This window comes from Clarias gariepinus, chromosome 1 (genome assembly GCF_024256425.1).
Source record: "Clarias gariepinus isolate MV-2021 ecotype Netherlands chromosome 1, CGAR_prim_01v2, whole genome shotgun sequence".
Taxonomy (NCBI): Eukaryota; Metazoa; Chordata; class Actinopteri; order Siluriformes; family Clariidae; genus Clarias; species Clarias gariepinus.
In genome coordinates this window covers 8,836,266-8,860,616 of record NC_071100.1, presented here as the reverse complement: position 1 = coordinate 8,860,616, position 24,351 = coordinate 8,836,266, and the positions used below count along the sequence as shown (strand labels likewise).

The following is a 24,351-nucleotide window of genomic DNA, read 5'->3' as shown; positions in this document are numbered from 1 at the left end:
AACCAAACAGAAAGTAAACATGCATTCATTAGTTTTTCAACATAACCACCAAAAAATCCTGTTTCCAAAACCAACAAATAAATGGCTTGTTTCTTAATATACAATTTCTTATGTTATGCTCACATCAATCCAATAAAACTTTAGGCAAATATAGGTACTTACATTCTGCTTTTCCCCATCAGACTTAAAAAGGGTGCCCTGATTTTTATTTATTTATTTATTTTGCTATTGATTGGAAAAGTACAGAAGATTTTGCTCTAGTTAAAGAAGTCAAACAATACATAACCCTCTGGTGAACTACACTTAAAATGCCACTTTTTGCCAAGCAGAGTCTTAAGAGGTGCACGTTTAAGATACTTATCAAGAAAAGCACCAGAAGCAGGATGTGAATGTGTCTGCGAGGTGTACACAAACATACTGTAACAACATTACTTTCTATGAAATAATTGCTTAAATAAAGTACGATGAGCAACAAAGCAAAATAAAATTATTTTTGTGTTTGAATTTTCTTGGATTTTCTTTCTAATTTAGTCGTATCAAATTCCCACCTATAACTAGAGGGCTCCCATATAAAGGCTACTACCAGTCAGGGAGGGTCAAAGTCTATCAAGTGTTTCTTCCAAACCATGTGATGCCAGCCAACTGCATCTTTTCGGACTGCTTGCTCACGCATCACTTGGAAATCTAACTAGAAATCTAGAGATGATCACATACACACATTTAAACTATACAGTACTACACATCACTACTATAAATGAGTGTACAGAATAAACTTTTTAAGTAATGATTTACATTTATATTGGGAAAAAAGAGATGTTAGTTTTAATGATCAGTATTAAGTCTAATAAAATATTATTATTATTATTATTATTATTATTATTATTACATATTTGAATGCCTGATTGTATCATATGGACATATTAAGTAAGGGGAAAATACATCCTAATTAATAACTGTTTGCAAATGAAGATTAACATAAAACATTAACATAAAACACATGTTGTATCCAGCTGCCAGATCACCTTACATGAATATAATTGCTGAGTTTAGGTGCCCCCTAGAGAGCAAAGCGCCCATGAGCAGTGACATCACATTAGTAGTTCTTCATTTTGTAAAAAAAATATATATATATATATATATATATATATATATATATATATATATATATATATATCAGTATTAACAAGCTATTAATTGTTTAAAGATTAAATATGGCTAAATTTATTTCTTAAAGAATCTGTGATATTTTTTTTTTTCCTGCTTCTAGTGGCTGTAAACATTTCCTTTCCAGACAGACACTGCATCAAGTTAATGTGCACCATGTGAGAATGAGTTATTGCAACCAATTTGACCACAGAGTAAGATTAACTACTGCTGTGAGACCATGCATATAAATGAGTTCTTTTTTCACCTCCTATCCTCAACCTCACTGCATATTAAAATTAATTTCATATTTAAAATGAAGAAAGAGAACCTGATAGGTCTGTGTGCAGAGAGTGTAGAGAATGTAAAAACACAAATGCATCATTATTATTATTATTATTATTATTATTATTATTATTATTATTATTATTAAGCACTTAAAGTTAGTTGTAAGACAAGCATTTTTTATCAAATTATAACATTAAATATGATTGTATATTTTTAGCTTTGTAACAGACTAATTTAAATTGACATGTTATAATAAGCACTCAGGTTTTATAGCATAAAATGTAGAATTGAACAAGTTAAACACTGTAATTGCAAGCAGCCATCAGTAGGTCTCCATGTTGAATCCCACAGCAGAACCCCCGGAGATTGCTTACACACAGTTATCCAAAAACTCTTAAAAGTAAAATTAGTAATAAAATCATAATACGTAAATAAATAATTAACTAAATAAATAACTTATTACTTGGTATTTTGGAAATAACTATTATTAACATGTTACCAGACTTGCAGCAGTTTGTGGTACATAATTTCCTTAAATAGAGAGAAAGAGTGACAAGAGTCAGATGGTAAAATCAGCACACACACACTAACTGTGCTGCGTTTTATTCCAAAGTGTGCTTCACAGGATGCTTTCTACTTCCTGCTGCGGTTGCAAGAAATGTCGGTGAAAGGACTTCCCTGAACAAAACTCCAATTTTCGGAAGACCCTGCAACGTCACCGCCTCCATGCGTTACCATGGCAACATAAGCACCACGGATACCCTCACACTGCTATTGAGAAAATTTCACACTACGGACAATAAATATTAAATATTTATTGGAAAAAAAATTATAATGTGTAAAATACTGAGAAAACATGTACTGTACAATTAAAATGAGTAAAATGTGTCAAGAACATATTTGATTAATTTACAATGACATGTACAGTACATTTAAAGATGTAAATTTTACAGATTACTAATATTGCTAATATTACTAACATTAGTTCTAATACTATATAATAATAAGGATTTTTTGTTGAAATAAAATGTTTAATTATTGTGCTCTATTAATATGATGTTTTCCTCAATAATAATAGAAACAAATATATAAAATATATATATATATATATATATATTTTTTTTTTTTTTTTTTTTTTTAACGATCCAGCGAGACACACTGACCGCTGGAGCTATACTAGTAAATCAATGCATAAGCAATGTACAAAAAAGATAAAATCTGAATAAAATGTTTGCATTAACATTTGTTTTAACTTTCTGCTATCTGATATGAGTCAAAATATACTACATGTGCTTACTACAGGCTGCAGCCTACATTTTTCATTCTAGTTTATAAACAGAAAATAGCTGTTAATGAATATAATAAAATACATATTCAAATGTTTACATTAACAGATTTTGCACATTTATAATTTTTTTAATTAGATTACACAAAAAAGAACTGCAGCATTTTCCACTATTTTTAAATCACCTTTATATGACAAGTGCCTCATGATAGTTTAGATAAATATAAATTGTTGTTATTAATTATATAAGAAGTCCAGAAAACCTGAAGCATCCTAAGAATTCTAATAATCAGATGTTCAGTGGAGATGCCGTCACTTGGAAATTTAAAATAAAGGATGAAAGTGTGTGTAGCTGGCAGTACAGCTGGTATAAAGATGCTGCACACAGTGCTGTCAGTAGTGAACAGCTGTACAGAATCAGTGGTGTTAAAGTGAAACACACAGGCAACTACACCTGTAGAGGAGCAGCTGTGTGATGCTGTTATATCGTAATTTGTGACTGTGTGAGTTTACTTTGTTGGCACTAAACAATTATTCTAAACTCCAAATATTTTTTTATTAAATAAATTTTCAAGTTAAATTTGTTAAGTTTGTTAAGCAGAGTGTATCTCCACAGAGCCGGCTGAGTGTGAAGCTCCTCTCAGGCAACTGGAAGCTCCTACACTCAGTACAGCAATCTACTGATGAGGTAAATAAAACCAACAGTAATTTACTGTAGAATGTGGATGATTGTGGAACATTCATTTATCAATGTTTATAAGGTAATAAAAGAGCCCTAAACGGTGATTTTCCCATTTAAGACACTGATGATTAAACCCATGCACTCTCTTCTGATGACAGTTTCACTTTCTGTTTTGTCATTTGTAAATTTTATTTATTTATTTTCTAAACATGACTGGGAAGATTATCATGGCTTGAGGGTCTACGGGTAGCATTATACATGTCAAAAAGGAAACAGAGCAGCTTAACAGATAAATATGAAATTAAAGACATAATTCATGAATAACAGTTGGAAGTTAATGTTCGATAGTGTGTTTGTTTTTGGAAAGAAAATACCTACATCAAATAAATGCAAACATGACTAATAGGAGTAATACACAGATTTATTTATTTATATAAAATCTTTACTTTTTCAATTCTTTATTAAAAAAATAATTCACCGCATCACGTACTAAACGGACTAAACTTCGCACCTGGCTTTTATAATGTGGAGCAAGCCCCGTGGCTTTGTATACCTGCAGAAGGCGGTGCTGCCTTTCTAGGGAGCCAATGGAGTGAGCAAGTATCGATAATAGATTTGGGCGCACACCCATCACAGGCACACATCGTGACAACATATATATACACAGGTATATACACATAGCAGCACCCTTTCCCCCTTCCACCTCTCTTCTGTCTGATCTCAATCACTGCAACGAGGATTTTTTTTGTAGTAAAATGGGTTTATTGTTCACCTATCCACCAGATGCGGATAACAATCAGCTGAATGCAGTAAGCAGAGAAAATGTGTGACATTAGTTTTTGCCTTTCAGTTGTTGTTAAGGCATAAGTTATAGAACTGTCGGCTCAGCGTTACTACACCTTTTTAAAGGAAAATTGCAGGTTAATTTGTGTTATTTTTACTTTATATTTTTTATTAATTAATTTTATATTAATATTCTTGGGTTGTGGGATGAATCGTTTGAGTTTTTATTATTTCTTATGGGAGATTTGCTTCGATATACAAGTGTTTTGATGTACAAGCATGCTTCCGGAACGAATTATGCTCGCAATCAAAGGTTCCACTGTATACTGCACCAGAAGCTGTGGAATAATATTTGAGGAGGTTTTAAAGGAGGAAGTGTCAAAGATTGAGGATGACATGGAGTATAACCCAGAGGAGGTAGACTCTGACATTGTTAAATACTTAACTGAAGTTGTGGTCTCCTTTCATGCAAAATATATATTTTTACCCCCCTGAATTTCACCGCCCTCTTATGAGAAGATGTAAAAATGTCATTAGGGTGACCCCAAGGACCTACATTACATGCCATATCCTGAGTGAGCAAATACTAGTTTAAAACTTGTAAAGTTTACAAGAGCCCAAGTTGATAAACAGATTTAATGTGGATTTATCATGGAATAAAAATGAACAACATGAGTATGAGCCTAAAACAGTTTAAGTAAGACTAACTGAGTCAGACACCTGTAAGATAAGTGAGAAACATGTACGTTTGCAATAAAATAAATATTTTAATGTTGTGATTATTTTTACCTTTAAACTTTTAGTTACTGTCTGTTACTGTCTTATACAGTAGTAAGGCAGAAAAACCCATTCAAAACGTGCTCAAGCTTCACTATAGACATTGAAGTCAAAAAGCAAGTTTAACAAAAAGGGGAAGGTACAGGTACAATAAAGACTGCATTAACAAAAGAAGAAGTTAAATATAAAGAGTATGTATGTAGTGACAGGATGGAGCTCAGTCCTCTCCCTGTGATGTTCTGTGAGTAAATGTTCTCTTTGTGTCTTCATTAGAGTGAGTGTTGGGTATAAAGTTGTTCATCTGCAGTCTGAATGTCCTGAGTGATGAGCTTATTGTGTGATTAGGACATTGTGTGTACTTCAGCATGACTGCTCAGGTGGATCAGTGGATCCATATCTGTTATGAGAAGGGTTTAGTTTGATGTGTAACTACTCTCAGTAACTATGATAGTTCAACAGGTAAGAGTACAAGTAGAGCGAGTTTAAAACACAGGGTTTAAATAACCTAATAAGTGTAAATTAGTCTGTATTGTTAGAATCTGTACCTGATCTTCTGTGTCCTGCTGATCTGCTAAAAGAAAACTATTGCATGGTGTTTATATTTTCACCAATGGAATTCATCGTTGTCACTGACTAAAGTTACATTAGCTGCTGCTAACTCTGATGGTTTTTCTTATGCAGAAAGGCTTAAACAGAACTGTGTTATCAAATAAGGATGTGTAAATGTGTCATAACCGTCATGAAACTATTCTAGATTAAAAAAAAATAAAAAAGTTCAGGAAGCTTATGGGTCTTTTCATGATGTACTTTAAAGGAATTTGTCCTGATATATATATATATATATATATATATATATATATATATATATTTTTTTTTTTTTTGCATATTTGTCACACTTCAATTATTTAAATCATAAAACAGTAATTTCATTTCTTAAAAGAAAAACTGTCCCAGCCTGTCTGAAGACTTTTGCCGCACAGCTGAGTTATTGTCACTACTAAGTGTGTGCAAATGCAGCTATGAATTCTACTGGCATTTTTACCATAAAACTTAATCAATCTATGTTCCTGATGACTCCCCTTGCAGGTGTTATTAAGGTGTTGGGCAGTTTTTAGCTGATTTCTAGTTATTTCAGCTATTTGTTTATGCTTGAAGGATGCTATTAATTTGATAATTTTTTTTGTTCTGTGATGATTGCTTAAAACATCAGAAGTTACTGAGAAGTCACTGCTTCACGTAGGGTTAAATGATGTCAGTTTAACATACTATTAAAAACTTTTCATAGAGATATTATTATACAGCTCCAACTGAGTTATTCGATGGGATGTGGAACATTATACATATGGTGTTTTAGAGCATAACAGGACTGGGACATTTAACTGTATTTATTACTCCAAGTCACATGTGTTTTAACAATTGTTAATTGCACTCTGTTGGTGAACAGCATGGGTGAAGGTAAGTCAGAACTGCACATAGTACTAGAAACAGGAGAAAGCAGCCGCCTGCCAAAACCCGCACTCAAAACCAATCACAGAAGCATTTTCAGCAAGATTTTTTATTTATTTATTAATTTGAATTATGTTATATATGTAATTTCAAGACTGTCCACCACCTACAAAATTTATTCTCCTCACCTTTTGGCTACAGAGTACCTTTAAAAATTTAAAACTATATATATTCGCCCCTGTTATGTACACTAACTGTTGTCAATAACTATCAGTCTTTTTGTCTTTATCTTTCTTTCCATTTCTCTCTCCCTTTCTCTCTCTCTCTGCACATGCGCTGGGTGTGAGAAGAGGATGTGGAAGGCTGTTTGGCATTCTGCCAAGTTTTTTGAAAAAACACTTTTCTTTCCACTACTTTATTTGCTTATTTTTATTTTTAGCGAATATTACAACTTTATAGTGAGAAAGACAGTAAGTGGCAAGGATGGTTACAGGTGGGGGAGGTGCTGCTAGCAGTGGGAGAGCAGGTCGGTTTGAGAAAATATTCTTAGCCTCCCGGATGAACAAAAACTGTGGTGGTGTTTCTTGCCAAGGTTAACCTTGTAGAAATATAATACTTAAACAAATAACCAAGACATTGAACCAACAGACATTGAATGTAAACTTTAAGTGTAAAAAGAGGAACAGTAGTTACACAGTTTTTGTGACCACACAATGGTTGAGGTACTGTCAGTGTGGGAAAGAGGGACACATAAGGCTGAGCTGTGCAGCTGGGGAGCTCATGGGGCTACTTGCCTGGGAAACAGCAGCAGCAGCAGCACGGGGACAGCCAGCCAGTGAACACAGGGGAGCATTATATATATATATATAATGATTTTTGTATATATGTGTTGTATGTGAATGTATGTATGTATGTATATTTTAAATCATCTCACATGTGTGTAAAACTTAAAAACTCTCTCTTTCTCTCTCTCTCTCTCTCTCTCTCTCTCTTTCTTTCTTTCTTTCTTTCTGTCCCTCTCCTGTACCATGGGACTTTTTTCATAGTTTCATACACTTACTGTACACGAGTTACAGTTCAGTAGATTGTACTTCTTAAAGACGAGTTCTGCACATTTAAAATGTTTTAATCACACACTCAAACATTATGCTTCAATTACAAACAGAATGTCTTGTATGGTAACATCATATTCTTTGTTTCTGTTCTCTTTTAGTGCTGATTTTACTTCTATCAGTGCCATGTGCTCAAGGTGATTATATTTAGTTTTATTCTACATTTGCAAGTTGATTAAACAGGAGTTGAGGCAGTGTTTGTACATTACCAGACAATATTTGTTTAGTGTTAAAATAGGAAGTGAATTTACCTTAGTTATTTTTAGAATTTCTTCTGAAACTATTTTTTCCTCATGTTCCCTTTTGACCTTTGATTACATTCTCACATGTGTGGCTGCTGTTTTACTTCCACTCCTTATATATATATATATAGTGAGGATAGTATATTATTCCACTCCTTATATATATATAGTGAGGAAAATAAGTATTTGATCCCCTTTAGATTTTCTAAGTTTGCCCAAAGAAATGAAGGGTCTATAATTTTTATCATGATACAAATGATACAAATGTTATGAATTAAGTTGCATTTCAATGAGGGAAATAAGTATTTGATCCCCTACCAACCAACAATAATTCTGACTCTCACAGACTGGTTATGTGCTCTTGTGGTACACATATTAAATTAAGAAGGTGCTCCTAAAAACAATGTGGTATGTGAATAAAAGACACCTGACCACAAAATCTATATCTTTCATTCAAACCTCACCACCATCGGCAAGACCAAAGAGTTGTCAAAGCAAGTCAGAAACAAGATTTTGGACCTGCACAAGGCTGGAATGGGCTACAAGACCATCATCTAGACAACTACTGGAGTGATTATTTACAAATGGAAGAAATACAAAGTAACCATTAATGGCCCTATAAGCAGGATTTCAACTCATGGAGTAAGAATAATCATGAGAAAAATAAGGGACCAGCCCAGGACTACACAGGAGAAGCTTGTGAATGATCTTAAGGCAGTTGGGAGCACAGTCACCAGACAAACCATTGGTAACACAATACGCCTGCATGGATTGAAATCCTTCAGTGCAGCAAGGCTTCCCCTCCTCAAGAAGACACATGTACAGACCCATCTGAGGTTTGCCAATAAACAGAGAAAGATTGGGATTAACTGCTGTGGTCAGATAGGACCAAAATTAAGCTCTTTGTCATGAACTCGACCTGCTGTTTTCGGAGGAAGAAAAATGCTGACTATGACACTAAGAACACCATTGTCCCTACAGTCAAGCACGGAGGTGGAAACATTATGCTTTGGGGTTGTATCTCTGCTAAAGGTACAGATTGACTTTGCTGCACTGAGGGGTCAATGGATGAGGCCTTGTGTTGTAAAATTTTGGATAAGAACCTCCTGAAGATGGGTTGTGGATGGGTCTTCCAGCATAAAAAATGACTCCAAACATACTGTCAAGGCAACTAAGGAGTGGCTCAAGAATAAGCACATTAAGGTCATGGAGTGGTCTAGCCAGTGTTCAGACCTTAATCCGATAAAAAAAATTCACGGAGAGAGCTGTAACTTCGAGTTGCCAAGCAACAGCCAAAAAACCTTAAACATTTAGAGAGAATCTTTAAAGTGTAGTGGATCAAAATGCATCTCAAGATGTGTGCAAACCTGGTAAACAACTACAAGAAATGTCTTCCCACTGTGCTCTCCAGCAAGGGTTTCTCCACCAAGTACTGAGTCATGTTTTACAAATACGTATTTCCCTAATTGAAATGCAACTTAATTCATAACATTTGTATCATGTGCTTTTTTGGATTTTTGGTTGATATTTTGTCTTAATCCTTTACCATAAACCTATAATTAAAATTATAGACCATTCATTTCTTTGTAAGTGGGCAAATTTAGAAAATCTGTAGGGATTTTTGAACACCTCCAAATCACCTTTGAACACCCTCCGTTGTTCTGGACCATTGACCCTAGATAACATTGAAGTATAATATTATGGTTGCATATAAAGTAAAATTTGAGATTTAAGTATATTTGTGTATTTCCTGTGTAACAGAGACACCACGCGCAGTACTGACTGTATCTCCACAAAGCTGGCTGCCTGAAGGAGAGTCAGTGACTCTAAGCTGTGAGGTTACAGACTCCTTTACAGACTGGACATTCAGCTGGTACACAACTGTTCCCTACAGAAACAGTGCTGGCCAGATTACATATAAAGAAATACTACTCTCAAACAGCAACAAAGGATCTCGAGGCTCCTACACTCTTAGCTCTGCTGCTCTTAAACATACAGGAGTTTACACATGCAGTGCAGAGAGAGACGGACAACAACTTAAGACAGATCACAGCCTACCACAGCCACTATGGATTACTAGTGAGGAAAAATGACAACATTGATGTGTTCAGTGTTTATATTTTATTTTGCACCTATATTAATTATTTACACTGCATTAATTTAACAGATGTGCATTCATGGCTGTACTTAAGCTTGATTGAATGTTTTTTTTTTTTTTTTTTTTATATATATATTCACCTTCCTTAGTGAGAAATGCTTCATCTAAAGCACTGTCACATTAAAAAAAACATCCAAGAAGTTCAGAAGCTTCAAACAGAATGAACTCATAAATTTTCTTAAAACGTTATAAAATTAAATAGAGCTAAATCCCTAAATCTCCTTATAAAATATTGCTGATTACCAACGCAGCAATGAATGGCGATGTCATGTTCTCTTACGAAGAGCGGATGCAAATGCAGGTTTAAGCACACGGGTTCTTTATTTACAAACAGAAAATAAAACTGAACAAAGTAAAACAACTTGTTAAGTCCTCCAGCAGCACTTTTGGTAAGATAACAAGACCCGCAGCTTCTGAGTCACTCAATCCTGAGAAATAGGCAAATAAACTCGTTATGCTTATGCAGATACAAAAGATACAAGTTACCATAACGGTGGACGGACATGGAGCTACAGGGTCGGCTTGTATAAGTAGGGTAGCACACAAGGGAGACACAGGTGAATCTAATTTAATGCCAAAGTGAGACTCATACGCACGTAGACACACTAGGGGGAGACAAGGTGGTGGCTCAGTAATCCGGAGAATCAGATTTTATTTTTCTGAGGCCGAGGTGGCACAGGTGTTACAGTACACTACCCTTCAGAACTGGCTTCCCGAGGGAGGCGTGGACGCCCTCTCTGCATTGCCGGATGGAGTGGGGATCTGCCAGACTGATGGGATTGCCAGCGGGCGGGGCGGCCCGGTAGTCAATGAGTTCTTGACTCAAGATGTCTCGGGCCAGGACCCAGCTCCGCTCCTCTGGACCGTACCCTTCCCAATCCACCAGATATTGGAGGGAACCCTCTCTCTTCTGGGAGTCCAGTAGTTCTTTAACTCTGAATGCAGGGACGCCCTCTATTTGCACAGACCCAGGGAGTGAAGGTTCCTGCTGTTTGTTCATCCAATGGACCCCGGATCATCGGCCTGAGAAGAGAAACATGGAAAACAGGGTTAATACGTAAGTGCGTGGGGAGCTTTAATTTATAGAATACAGGGTTTATTTGAAAGATTATAGGGAAGGGGCCAATGTATCTGGGGGAAAGTTTTCTGCAGGGGAGATTAAGGTGAAGGTCCCATGTCGAGAGCCACACCCGATCGCCTACCTGGAGCGGAGGACTTTTCCTTTGTCGTCTATCGGGATTTTTTTTGAATCCCCTAACTGCTTGGGAGATTTTTGTGTGTGTGTCCTCCCATACTTTTTCTGACTTTTGATCCACCATGGGTACATCGGTGGGAGTGGCATCCCAGAAACATAGCGGGGTCTGATGCCCAAGCACACACTGAAACAGCGTTAGGCCGGTAGCGGAGGGGTATAGCGAGTTCTTTGCATATTCCACCTAGATTAAACAGTCTGCCCATTCATGTTGTCGACTGCTACAGTATGCTCTGAGATATCTACCGAGTTCTTGGACAGTCCACTCTGCCTGTCCATTTGACTCGGGGTGATAGCCCGACGATAGGCTAACAGTGGTCCCCAACTTCTGAAATGAATTGGGGACCACGATTAAAAATAATATCTTCCGGGATGCCATAGCAACGAAACACTGTTTCGAATAGGGTTTCTGCCACCTGGAGCGTTGACAGAAAAGAACTAAACGGGATGAATCGACATCCCTTAGAGGATTGGATTGTAGTGTACCTTTTTGACACCGGCAGATCCATAACGAAGTCCACTGCAAGGTGTTACTACGGTCTGTAAGGTGTTGGTAGGGGCAATAATTTACCAACCAGTAGGCAGCGTGGACTTTTAGTAGTCACAGTTTTTCCTGCATTTTTGGCCACCAGAACGTCTGTTCTAGTAGTTTGTATGTGCGAGATATGCCGGGGTGTCGGAATGATAGGCTAGAATGAGCCTCTATCGTTACTCGTTTGTGAAGTATCTATGGTACGTATGGTAAATCTGGAGGACAGTTCCTAAATGCGGGATTGGACCGTGCCCACTGAGCTATCTCTGATTCGATGTCCCATACGATCGGAGCCACTACGAGCGACGCTGGTACAATAGACTCCGTATTAGCAATAGGATCCGAAACCGGATAACAGCGGGACAAGGCGTCCGCGTTTACATTCGTAGAGCCGGGGCGGTACGTGATGTCAAATCGGAAACAGGTAAAAAACAGCACTCACCGAGCTTGACGTGGGTTAAGTCTTTTAGCTTGTTAGAGGTTCTCCAGATTACGGTGATTGGTAAGTATCGTAAATGGGTGTTTAGCTTCTTCCAGCCAGTGTCGCCACTCCTTTAATGCCGCTTTTACTGCTAGCAGTTCTCTATTGCTGATATCATAGTTTCATTTGTCTAGCTGTTTTGAGACATTGAAATGCATTTTGCTCTTCCGGTGGGAACTCGCTAAGACATTTAAGTCATTTTAACAGTGATGTGAGCGGCGCTGTCATAGTACTGATGCCCCGAATGAACCGCCGGTAGAAATTGGCGAGCCCCAGAAAACTCTGTAGTGCCTTGACTGACTTGGGTTCCGGCCATTGTTGGCGAACATATTCGGAATATGACTGTGAATACACTAGGATATCATCTATGTATATTATGACAAATAGGTTAAACATATCACTAAACACGTCATTCATGAACCCCTGAAACACCGCAGGTGCGTTTACCAATCCATAAGCCATCACATTATATTGGTAGTGCCCTGATGTACAGTGGCTTGCAAAAGTATTTGGCCCCCTTGAACTCTTCCACATTTTGTCACATTACAGCCACAAACATGAATCAATTTCATTGGAATTCCACGTGAAAGACCAATACAAGGTGGTGTACACTTGAGAAGTGAAACGAAAATCGTCTCGGGTTACTTTGCTGTAACCCTGTTCCCTGAAAAGGCGGGAAAGAGATGCTGCGTGAAAACGCTATGGGAACATCTTGTCATGTTGCCAGTTGTGAAGCATGTGTGTACCAAACACGCCAAATTTGTGGCTTTTATAACCTCGGTCAGGTGACGTCAGGGAACAGGGTTACAGCAAAGTAACCCGAGACGTTCTCTTTCAAAGGCTACACTCGATGCTGCGTGAAAACGCTATGGGAACGAGAGTGCCAACGCCGCCGCACTGCGAGTGTCTGGACTCCAAGGTTGTGTAGCGTGTGCGCACAAGGCCGAGAAGGTCTCAGAACTATGTCTGGGTAGCTGACTCGAGGACCCGTGATCCTGGAGTAGCATGAACATCCAAACTATAAATGTAATAAATGTGTGCGGAGAGGACAACACTCCGTGTCACACACTTGCTTCAGGGGAATACCTCTTGCTAGTGCAATAGATGAGGCGATCCCCCTGGTTGAATGAGCCCTGATTCCTAGAGGCGAAGTGAGCCCACGCGCCTCATAGGAGAGGGTAATAGCCCAGTGTAGTGGGGGCCACCCCTCGTTGCGGCCCCAGACCATGTAAAAGCTGCTTTGACTTACGCCACTAGCTGATGCGGTGGACGTAAATCTAAAGAACACGTACTGGACAAAGTAGGTGAAGTCTTTCCTGCTCCGAAGCTGTAAAGGCGGAGGACAGAAGGCTTCATAAACAATAGGATGCATATTGGAAAATGTGTGCGGAGAGGACCAACCCTCCGCGTCCCAGACTTGCTGCAAGGGAATACCTCTTGCTAGTGCAATTGATGAGGCGATTCCCTGGTTGAATGAACCCTGATTCCTAGAGGCGAAGTGAGCCCACGCGCCTCATAGGAGAGGGCAATAGCATCTCTCACACCGCTTGCGGCTTCAAAACATGTAAAAGCTGCTCTGACTTACGCCACTGGCTAATGCGGTGGACATAAATCTGAAGAGCACGTACTGGACACAGTAAGTGAAGTCTCTCCTGCTCCGAAGCTGTAAAGGCGGAGGACAGAAGGCTTCAAAACAATAGGATGCCTATTGGCAAATGTGTGCGGAGAGGACCAACCCTCCGCATAACAGACTTGCTTTAAAGGAATACCTCTTGCTAGTGCAATTAATGAGGCGATTCCCCTGGTTGAATGAACCCTGATTCCTAGAGGCGAAGTGAACCCACGCGCCTCATAGGAGAGGGCAATAGCATCTCTCACGTAGCTTGCGGCTTCAAAACATGTAAAAACTGCTCTGACTTACGCCACTGGCTAATGCGGTGGACGTAAATCTGAAGAGCACGTACTGGACACAGTAAGTGAAGTCTCTCCTGCTCCGAAGCTGTAAAGGCGGAGGACAGAAGGCTTTAAAACAATAGGATGCATGTTGGCAAATGTGTGCGGAGAGGACCAACCCTCCATGTCACATACTTGCTGCAAGGGAATACCTCTTGCTAATGCAATTGATGAGGCGATTCCCCTGGTTGAATGAGCCCTGATTCCTAGAGGCGAAGTGAGCCCACGCGCCTCATAGGAGAGGGCAATAGCTGTCCGATCCTCTTAGAGAGGTAACACCATTTAGAAAAACCATCTTAAGGGTCAGAAACCTGAGGCGCTGACTCTAGTGGTTCAACAAGGGGCACAAGCCAGAGGACAATTTTTTTTTTGCAGAAACTCCAGCACTGAAACAATTCGGCAGTGGACTGGGTCTACCTGCTTCGTCATGCACCAACTTTTCAAATACATTCTATTTGAGGGGAGGCAGTCCTAGTACTTAGAATAGTCTTAATTACGCTGGCTGGAAGACCAGCTTGACTTAGAGTCAGAGAGTAGTAAAGGGGACATTTGCTGATCTTGCGAGGCAAAGAGGTCCACCAGAATGACCATGAAATTTTCCCAGAATGTAAATCGCCCTGAGGGACAGGAATCTGGTGCGCTAGCTATTTAGCGGCGCGAGCACAGTCCGCCCTGGCGATTAATATATGAGACTGCCATAGTGTTGTCCACCCGCACTAGGACATGGTAGTCTCAACTGCTGGAGGAAGTGCTTTAGGGCCTGAAATACAGCCATGATTTTGAGGCAATTGATGTGCCGCGCAAAAAGATGGCCTCTCCAGCTCCCTTGGGCTGGACGGTCATTTAAGACCACACCCCAGCCCATGAGGGAAGCGTCAGTCGTTAGCATCTGCGACGACAAGACGAACTTAGAGTGGGACCCAGAGTCAGAAACCGGGGTCTGAACCACATAGGAAGGGTACGAAGCACCTGGCGCGTAGCCCTTATTGGGGATTGGCCCTAGAGTAAAATCCCCTGGTTCTTAGCCACAACTGAAATGCTCTCATGTGCAGAAGGTTCAAAGGTGTCACCGTGGATACAGCTGCCATGAGAGCTAAGATCTCTGAAAGTGATGGTCACTTTCTGGTCTAGCTTGATTTCCTTGACGGTGTTGAGAATGGATTCGACACGAGCGGGAGACAGCTGTGCCCGCTTACGCTCAAATTCCATGTGACACCCAAAAATGTTGTCCTCTAAACAGGAAAGAGCATGCTTTCATGGCATTGGATCTCAATCCTAGGAAACAAAGATTAGCTAGAACGACATGCTGATGTCGAAGCGCTAACTACTGAGACTGGGCCAGCCAGTCATGTAATTCAATACGGATGCTCTGGAGTTGTAAGAGCCAGAACTACATCCATGTATTTTGTGTATGTGCGGGTGAAAAAGCTAGACGAAATGGAAGGACCCGATACTGGTAAGCTTCGCCCCCGAAAGCGAACCTCAGGAACCTCCTGTGTTGTGGCAATATTTCCAGTGATTTATTTTTAGATAGCGGTAAAGCCCGCAAAATCTAAAAAAAAAAATTGGACGCAGCCCCCCGTTCCTCTTGCACATTCCGGTTTCTTGGAAGTGGAGACCACGCCATTGAAACGTGGAGGGTGATGTGAGAACTGAATCCTGTAGTTTCTCTGTACAGTGCTTAGTGCCCAAGGAGATATACTTGGCAGTAGCTTCCACGCTGCCAGTTTCTCAGAAAGGGGCAAAGCTCAGCGGCTTGGTTAAACGGGGGGGATGTTAGATGTTCGGCATCCTGAAACACGGCAGGAAAAACCCGAAGAACTAACATTTTATTGGAGACTGGAGTTGCCTGAAACACCAGTGGTGGCGAAGCAAGAACACCAACCTCCTGGGGGTGCCAGGGAGAACACTTCATTCTTTAAAAGGAATTCTGCATGCCTCTCCCCATTGGGGGGCCACCCCCCACGGTCCTGGGCACATGAACCTCAGGGCTTCTTTGTGAAGACAATATGCCAGTCTGACCTCTTTTGAGGCGGATTGCGTGACGCACCCCAATCTTGCGAGGGGGTGCCCAGCTCAAAAACACTCTCCTTGTGTGTTTCATGCCTCGCAACAGTCAGACCCAGTCGAGACTGGGTGGCCGACAGTCCCGACTCTTGAGCAAGGCGGGGAAGGAATTTCCCAAAGGCTTGTTATATAACTTCGCCTCATGAACCTAGTGGCGACCGAGTTAACGACATTGCCAAGTAGGCCGGAAGGCGAGATGGGGCATCGAGGAGGAATACACGATCCTTTTCCTTAATGCCCCTGAGATTCAACCACAAGTGCCTCTCTGCGGAGACCATAGCAGCCATAAAACGGCCGATAGCACGAGCCGTCTGCTTTGTTGCACGAAAAGACAAGTCTGTGGCCTGGCGTAAATCCAATACGCCTTACCTTGCAGAGCCTCGCCAGTACTCAAGTCTCTCAGCAGGTCAGCCTGGTAGGCGTGCAAAACCACCATGGTGTGCAATGCGCCAACCTGACCTGCTGCCTGAAAAGCTTTTCCCTCCAGGTAAGATAAAAAGTCTACACAGCTTGAAAGGAAGTAATAGCTTTTCAGGAAGAATGATGTCCCAGAAGAGAGATAGCCTGGAAGCGTCTCTTCTATCTGGGTGTCATCATATAACTCCACGTTTCTACCTCAATTATATTTAAATAAATAAATAAGTTGATGGCAGGAAAACACGGGATGAATACAGCTTACTCCATGAAAGGGTTAACTCATATGGAGATTGCTAAGAAAAAGGGAGAGAGCGTCGTTGAGACTCCGCCCCCGGCCACCCGACAGAACCTGCCGTCTGAGTTTTTATTTATTTATTTTTAAGTGCTTAGAAGCTATTACCATCTCCGCGAAAGCAAGAGAGGATGTTTATCCTTGCCCATTCACAAGAAGCGCGGCGCGCGCTTGCAAGCGGACAGAGGGATTTCCCGATCCAATGAGAACGCGAAAGAAAGGAGTTTTTAAGTCCGTCTCTCACTGCTCTGCCGGATGCACGAGTTTAAGCCCCAGGAATGCGCGGCGGCTCGGAATGCGGCAAAGCACTTAATCAAAGCAGTAAAGTGTAGAGATCGCCCTCCGATATGGATTATACACACGGAGGGACATCTCGTTTAAACTCTGCCATTATCGGTGAGTTAAACACTTATTTTTGCTGGTTAGACACACACGCTCACAACTAAGTGAAGACAAGAATCTGAGGAATGTTTCCGGTTCACTTCTATTTATAACCTGCAGGTGCGTCCTATCAGATGACGTCACCTGACCGAGGTTATAAAAGCCAAAAATTTGGCGTGTTTGGTACACACATGCTTCATAACCGGCAACATGACAAGATGTTCCCATAGCAGCATCGAGTGTAGCCTTTGAAAGGGAACAAACATGATTCCAAACATTTTTTACATGAACATTTTTAGAGTGAACATTTTAAGAATCTGTGACCTAGAAAGATCTAAAAAACTGCTGTTCACAAACGCTGTCCATCTAATCTGACAGAGCTGGAGCTGTTTTGCAAATAAGAATGGGATTTTAGTCTCTAGATGTGCAAAGCTGGTAGAGACATACCCTAAAAGACTGGCAGCTGTAACTGCAGCAAAAGGTGGTTCTACAAAGTATTGACTCAGGGGGCTGAATAATTACACACACCCCACTTTTCAGTTATTTATTTGTAAAAAATGTTTGAAATCATGTATAATTTTTGTTCCACTTGTACACCTCTTTGTATTGGTCTTTAACGTGGGATTCCAATAAAATTGATTCATGTTTGTGACTGTAATTTGACAAAATGTGGAAAAGTTCAAGGAGGCCGAATACTTTTGCAAGCCATTGTAGTGTTAACAGCAGTCTTCTATTCATCACCTTTTTGCACACAAATGAGATTACATGCACTGCGGAGGTCGAACTTAGTGAAAATAGAGGTGCCTCGGAGTTGGTTGATAGCGGCCGGTACCAGTGGCAGTGGGTGCTTGTATTTTATTGTTACTGCATTGAGACCACGGTAATCAATACAGGGTCGTAAATCCCGCCTTTTTTTCTATAAAAAAATAACCTGCCTTCCCTGCGGGAAGTGCTCACATCTATAAGTTCCGGAAGGACCCCTTACTGAGGCTGTAGTCATGCCATTTCGTCGTTATCCTTGTTTGTAATTGATATCGCTGGCCGCGAAGGTGCTGGTCTAACTTAATAGCCAGGGCCCGGTTTCTCGAAAGCTTCTTATCGCTAAGTAGTTCTTAAGTTGCACCTTAACCTCTCTCTTAATGTTATGGCGCATTTCCCGAAACGTTTGTATGCTAAGTATCTCTTAGGTAAGTCACACAGTTGTAAGATTGGTCTGGACCAACCTTACCTCATTCTTAGCATAGTTTCAGCTCAAGACGCTAGTCGCCGCCACTGAGCCAGGCCAATGCTTCGTACTTACGCTCTACATACCGATGCTTTTTGTTTAAAATATGTTTCATTGATCATTTGCCATCTTTTATGACTGAATGGGCTTTTTTCCTTTTGGCATGTTTTATTTTATGAAATTTGATTTGATTAAATAGAAAATAAACTTGGAAGTTTTAAACCCCACCTGTATTAATTTTTTCTGAATAATTGTAATGCTTTATACACCTATCTCACCTATGCGGTCTGACTCGCTGTGAGATACCCCTATATCACCTATGCGGTTTCGCACAGTGGCCGTAAGTAGGGTTCATCATGATTCACCGCGAGTTTTTGCGGCGCCAAAACCCGGACTGATTCATGATAAACGGTACTTACGGCCACTGCACAAAACCGCATAGGTGAGATAAGGGTATTATTTACTCTGGCATCTCATTTATTCCATAAGTGCGCTATACAACCCCAACAACTGACATGCTTTACATTGTTTCTAAAGCTGGCAAAGAGTGTTGTCATCTGTTTGTCAATCAACTATGATTGTACTATAATTATATACAACATTTGATGATATATGACAAAATAATGATTGTATACCTGGTTCGTTTCACCGCCACTTCAGGTTGCATAAAAATATTAGCGCCCATTTGGTGATTTAATTTATATATTTGTCTATTATGGCATGCTATTGATAAGTTAACCCATGTCGAAATAAACGCTTTTGAAAGAATTCAGTGGAATGTTTAATTTGCATAGAATTAACGTCTTTCTTAATGCTGTCATGCAAAAGGAGTTAAAAATCAATTCCCAAGCAATCAATGTCAGCTAATTCAGTACCTTCACTGTAAACAGCGCCTTGTAACGTCGGACGTGGGAGGCAGCGACTTAAGAAGACTCCTAAGGGACAGCTCGAGAAATACACATAGAAAAGTAATCACTTTACGTAAGATATATCTTAAGAGTCTTCTTAGTGCGCGAAGAGTGTGCGTTATTGGGAAACCGGGCCCAGGTTAATACTTTCGTCGAGGGTCATGCCAGCATCCCGGCACACAAGTTCAAGTTGTACCTCTGGCTAAAGTCCGTCTCAAATCCTGGCTCATAAACTTTTCTCGCACTAGCCACTCTCCACAGCCAACACTCGAAACTTTATGGCATATTTTGCGACCAGATTGTTACCTTGGCCCAACCTCAGCACCTGTTGTTCTCCAGACTGGCCTTGATCTGGATGGTCGAATGCCACGCTAAGGGGCTTGATGAACTTCCCGTAGCTGGATGTGAGATCCCTGCCTGTGCTCCAGATGGTGGCCGCCCAGTCCAGGCTGGAGGAGACCCTGGTATTGCGAGCTGCTTCACGTCATTAACAGCCCGCGCCAGGCTCACTCGCGCTGTTAGCCCCAGAGATATCGATGCATCGGGGAGTCTTCTTTTTTAAGCAGGGGAGTACCTGCTGCATCCTGATGGGTCCCTCCATCTGTCATGTTCTCTCACGAAGAGCGGACGCAAATGCAGGTTTAAGCACATGAGTTCTTTATTTACAAACAGAAAACAAAACTAAACCGATGGATGTGAGTACCTCATGCAGCTGTCAGCAATTTTACATAAATAAAAGTAAAATAGCTTTATACTGGCTTTTACTAGTGCGATTTTGAAAATGTAAGCATGCTGGGTGATTAAGCTCACAGATCTAGAAAAAGTCATGAAAGGAGGGTCCTGAAATTTGATTGAGTGTGAAGTTTTTTTTTGTTGTTTTTTTTCCCATTGCGGGCAAATGACTGGTAATCTGCACTTCTAGTGTTAAGGAAGTTCAATATCCCTAAGCTTTGGTAGAGGATTATTTTCATTCTATTAGAACTATTTAATTAAATGAGATGTAAATGTGCTTATAGTTATAACATAAAGAACAATCACTATAAAATGGTAATGACAATGTTCTGTGTTTAAGGTGAATCTCCATCAGTCTCTTTGATCATCAATCCCAACAGAGCTCAACACTTTACTGATGACTCTCTCACACTGAGCTGTGAGGACGAGAGTAACTCTACTGGATGGATAGTGAGACGATACATACTAAGGGCTGGAGTGCTAGACTGTTCACGATGGGAATCATTTACACGATCTACATGTAAAATTAGCCTCCTCTCCAAATCCCACACTGGAGTTTACTGGTGCGAGTCTGAATCTGGAGAAAACAGTAATCCTGTCAACATCACAGTGAACGGTGAGTCTTCTTTTAGTATCTTTATTGTTAAAGGGAAAAAAAAAACAATGAATTACAAAATATTACAAAGTAACAGTTTTTCTAATTGGAAGAAAAATTTAAGAAAAGACAATAGCCCATCTTAATAATGTTTTTAAAAGGTCTGCAATATTACCTGAAGACAGCAAAAGAACGGCACAGTTCAGGTTCCTTTCAAAAGCTACACTCAATGCTGCATGAAAATGTTATGGGAACATCTTTCTGTGTTGCCGGTTGTGAAGCATGTATGTATCAAACACGCCAAATCTTGGCATATATAACCTCGGTCAGGTGCTGTCATCTAATGAAGCACACCTGCAGGTTATAAATAGGAGTGAACTGGAACATTCCTCAGATCTTTTTGTCTTCATGACTGTATTGTGATTGTGCATGATGTGTGCAAGCAAATTTAAAAGTTTTAACTCAACGATTTGGTGGAGTTTGTTAGGAGGTCCATACCTCCGCTCTTTCAGAGCGCGATTTCCACACCGTTGTTTTAAGTGCTTCGCATGTGCCTCGCTTTCGAGAACCGCGAGCCACAGCGCATTCCTGGGTTAAACAGTGCAATCCGGCAGGCATGCACGAGGCGGGAATCCCCCTTTCTCTCGCGTCCTTGCCGGATCAGGAAGTTTTCCGTCCACTTCTCAAGAGCGCCTCGGCACTTCTTGTGAATGGACAGGAAAGACATACTCTAGCTTTCGCGGGTAAGTAATGCATGCGATCAAGCGACCGCATATTTGGCCGCGGAAGCGGGGTTACGCCAGCGCTCCAAAAAAAAAAAAAAGACAGGTTTCTGTCAGGTGGCCGGGGGGGAGGAGCCTCAGCGGGTCTTTTTCTCTCTCCCTTCTTTCTTGGCAACCTTCATGATGAGTTAACACTTTCATGGAATAGCCTTATTCATACTGTGTTTTCATGCCATCATCTTCGATTTATTTAAATATTGTTGATGCGAAGGCGCGGTTATATGATGATGTCCCAGATAGAAGAGATGCTTGGGGCTATCTCTCTCCTGCGACATCATCCTCTCTGAAAAAGCACATACTCCACACCAAGCCGTGTAGACTGACATCTTCCCTGGTGGGGAAAAGCTTTTAGGCGGCTGATCAGGCAGGTGCTCTACTGCACACCATGCTGGTTTTGCAGGCTTACCAGGCTGACCTGAAAGACTTGAGCATTGGCAGGGCTCTACAACGTCGTTCCTGGAATCACGCTGAGCCACAGACCTGTCTCTTTATGCAACAAAGCAGTGGCCTGTGCTATTGGCTGTTTTTTTAAATAATATGAACAAGCCTTCGGGAAATTCCTTCCCCACCGTGCTCAAGAGTCGGGACTGTCGACCATCCCATCCCAACTGGGTCTGACTCTCGCGAGGTGTGAAGCACAGAAAGAGAGCGTTATAAGCTGGGCACCCCCTTGTAAGCCTGGGGTGCGGCGCGCCACCCTTCTCAATCCGCCTCAAAAAAGTCAGACCTACGGACTGTCTTCTTCACAAAGAAGAAGTCCTGAGGCTCATTCGCCCAGGACCGTGCGGGTGCCTCCCCCTGGGGAGGGGCACGTAAAATTCCTTCCAGGGATGAAGTGTTCTCCCTGGCACCCCCTGAAGGTCTGTGTTTTTGCTCCGCCTCCACTGGTGTTCCAGACAACACCAGTCTCCAAGAAATGTTATTTTTTCTGGCTTTTCCTGCCATGTTTCAGGATGCCGAACATCTAACACCCCCCCCCCCCCCCATCTCCTTGGGGTACTAAGCACTGTAGAGAGAGCTACATGATCCAGTTTTCACATCGCTCTCCGCGTTTCAAAGGCGTGGTCTCCACTTCCGTCAAACCGGAAAGGGCACATCTGATTCTGGAGTTACAGACGTTGCTGGAAAAAGGGGCCATAGAACATGTTCCTCTACCAGACAGAGAGTCAGGCTACTACAGTCGTTATCACTTGGTTCCCAGAAGTAACGGGGGGGGTAGGGGGGGTTCAAATGTTGTTAAAGTGATTGTTCTCAAATCCAACCAGAGGATTGGTTTGTGACTATCGATCTGAAGGACGCATATTTTCACACAGAAATATTGCCGCAACACAGGAAGTTCCTGAGGTTCGCTTTTGAGGGCGAAACTTACCAGTATCGGGTCGTTCCATTTGGTTTCACCTGCACATCAGACTACTGGCTGATTCTGGCTCAGTCTCAGGAGCTACCGCTTCGACATTGGGATGTCGTCCTAGCTCATCTCTGTTCCTAAGGATTGAGATTCAACACCATAAAAGCGCTCTCTTTTTTGCTCAGAACACAACATATTTGGGTGGCATGTAGAATTCGGTTGCAATGTGTGCATAGGTGTCTCCTGGGTGTGTCGAATCCATTTCCAACACTTGAAGGAAACCAAGCTAGGCCAAAAAGTCACTGTTCATCACTTTCAGAGATTTTTAGGTCTCATGGCAGCTGCGTCCACGGTGACACCTTTGGGCCCTGCTCATGTAATCAGTTTCAGTTGTGGCTAAAAGCAAAAGGATTTTACTCAGGGCCAATCTCCGTAGGCAAATAAGGGTTATGCGCCAAAGGCTTTATGCCCTTTCTATGTGGTTCAGCCCTGGTTTTTAAATTTGGGTCCCACTCTAAGTCACGTCGCGAGACGCTAACGACAGTCAGGGCGGACTGTGCTCGCACCACTTGGATAAGCTAGCGCACCAGGTTCTGCTTGGGGCACAGGACAAGTTCCTGTTCTGCCGGGCGATGTGTATTCTAGCTAAAAGCAAGGTGATTTACTCAAGGGCCAGTCCCCGGAGGCAAATACGGGTTACGCGCTAGGTGGCTTCGTACCCTTTCTATGTAGTTCAGACCTCGGTTTCTGACTTTGGGTCCCACTGTGCGTTTTTGTCACCGTGAGATGCTAACGACAGATGCTTCCCTCACAGGCTGGGGTGTGGTCTTAAATGGCCATCCAGGCCAAGGGAGCTGAAGAGGCAATCTTCTCGCGTGGCACGTCAATTGCCCCAAACTGATGGCTTTATTTTGGCCCTAAAACACCTCCGCCAGCAGTTAAGAGGCTACCATATCCTAGTGCGAGTGGACGACACTACAGTAGTCTCATACATATTAGCCGGGGCGAACTGAGCTCGTGCCGCTTGAATAAGCTAGCGCACCAGGTTCTGCTTTGGGCACAGGACAGTTTCTGCCCCTCAAGGCAATTTACACTTCAGGGCACATGGAGTTGGGAGCCCTGGAAGATTCACGCACTAGAAGAACTTATGCCCTCAAGGTGAGGGTATTTTAAAGTGGTGCATGGCGACACATGTAGACCCAGTCCACTGCCGAATTGTTTTAGTGCTGGAGTTCTGCAAGAAGAGTTGTTCTCGGGCTTATGCCCTAGTACCCTTAGAATGAACATAGCTGCTATTTCAGCTCGTCATGTTCTGACTGATAGGGTCTGGCTGACGCTCCTTCCAAATCACTAGTGTCAGTGCCTGTCTGGCTTCTGACCCTCAAGATGGTTTTTTCTTATTACTTCTTTCAAGAGAATTGGAGATCTGCAGGCTTCCCATCCTGCCTAGATTTTGCCCCTGGGCTAGTC

General features: G+C 41.5%; 1 protein-coding gene across 1 annotated transcript in view; it reads left to right on the top strand.

The window, feature by feature from the left end:
* The first annotated feature begins 5,168 nt into the window (after window positions 1-5,168).
* Window positions 5,169-24,351, top strand: part of LOC128524385 (obscurin-like) — a 36,894-nt gene continuing 17,711 nt past the window's right edge. The window contains exons 1-4 of the mRNA XM_053496950.1: window positions 5,169-5,199; window positions 7,618-7,653; window positions 9,520-9,837; window positions 20,497-20,772. Coding sequence (XP_053352925.1) covers window positions 5,169-5,199; window positions 7,618-7,653; window positions 9,520-9,837; window positions 20,497-20,772 — 661 coding nt within the window. The remainder of the gene's footprint in view (window positions 5,200-7,617; window positions 7,654-9,519; window positions 9,838-20,496; window positions 20,773-24,351) is intronic.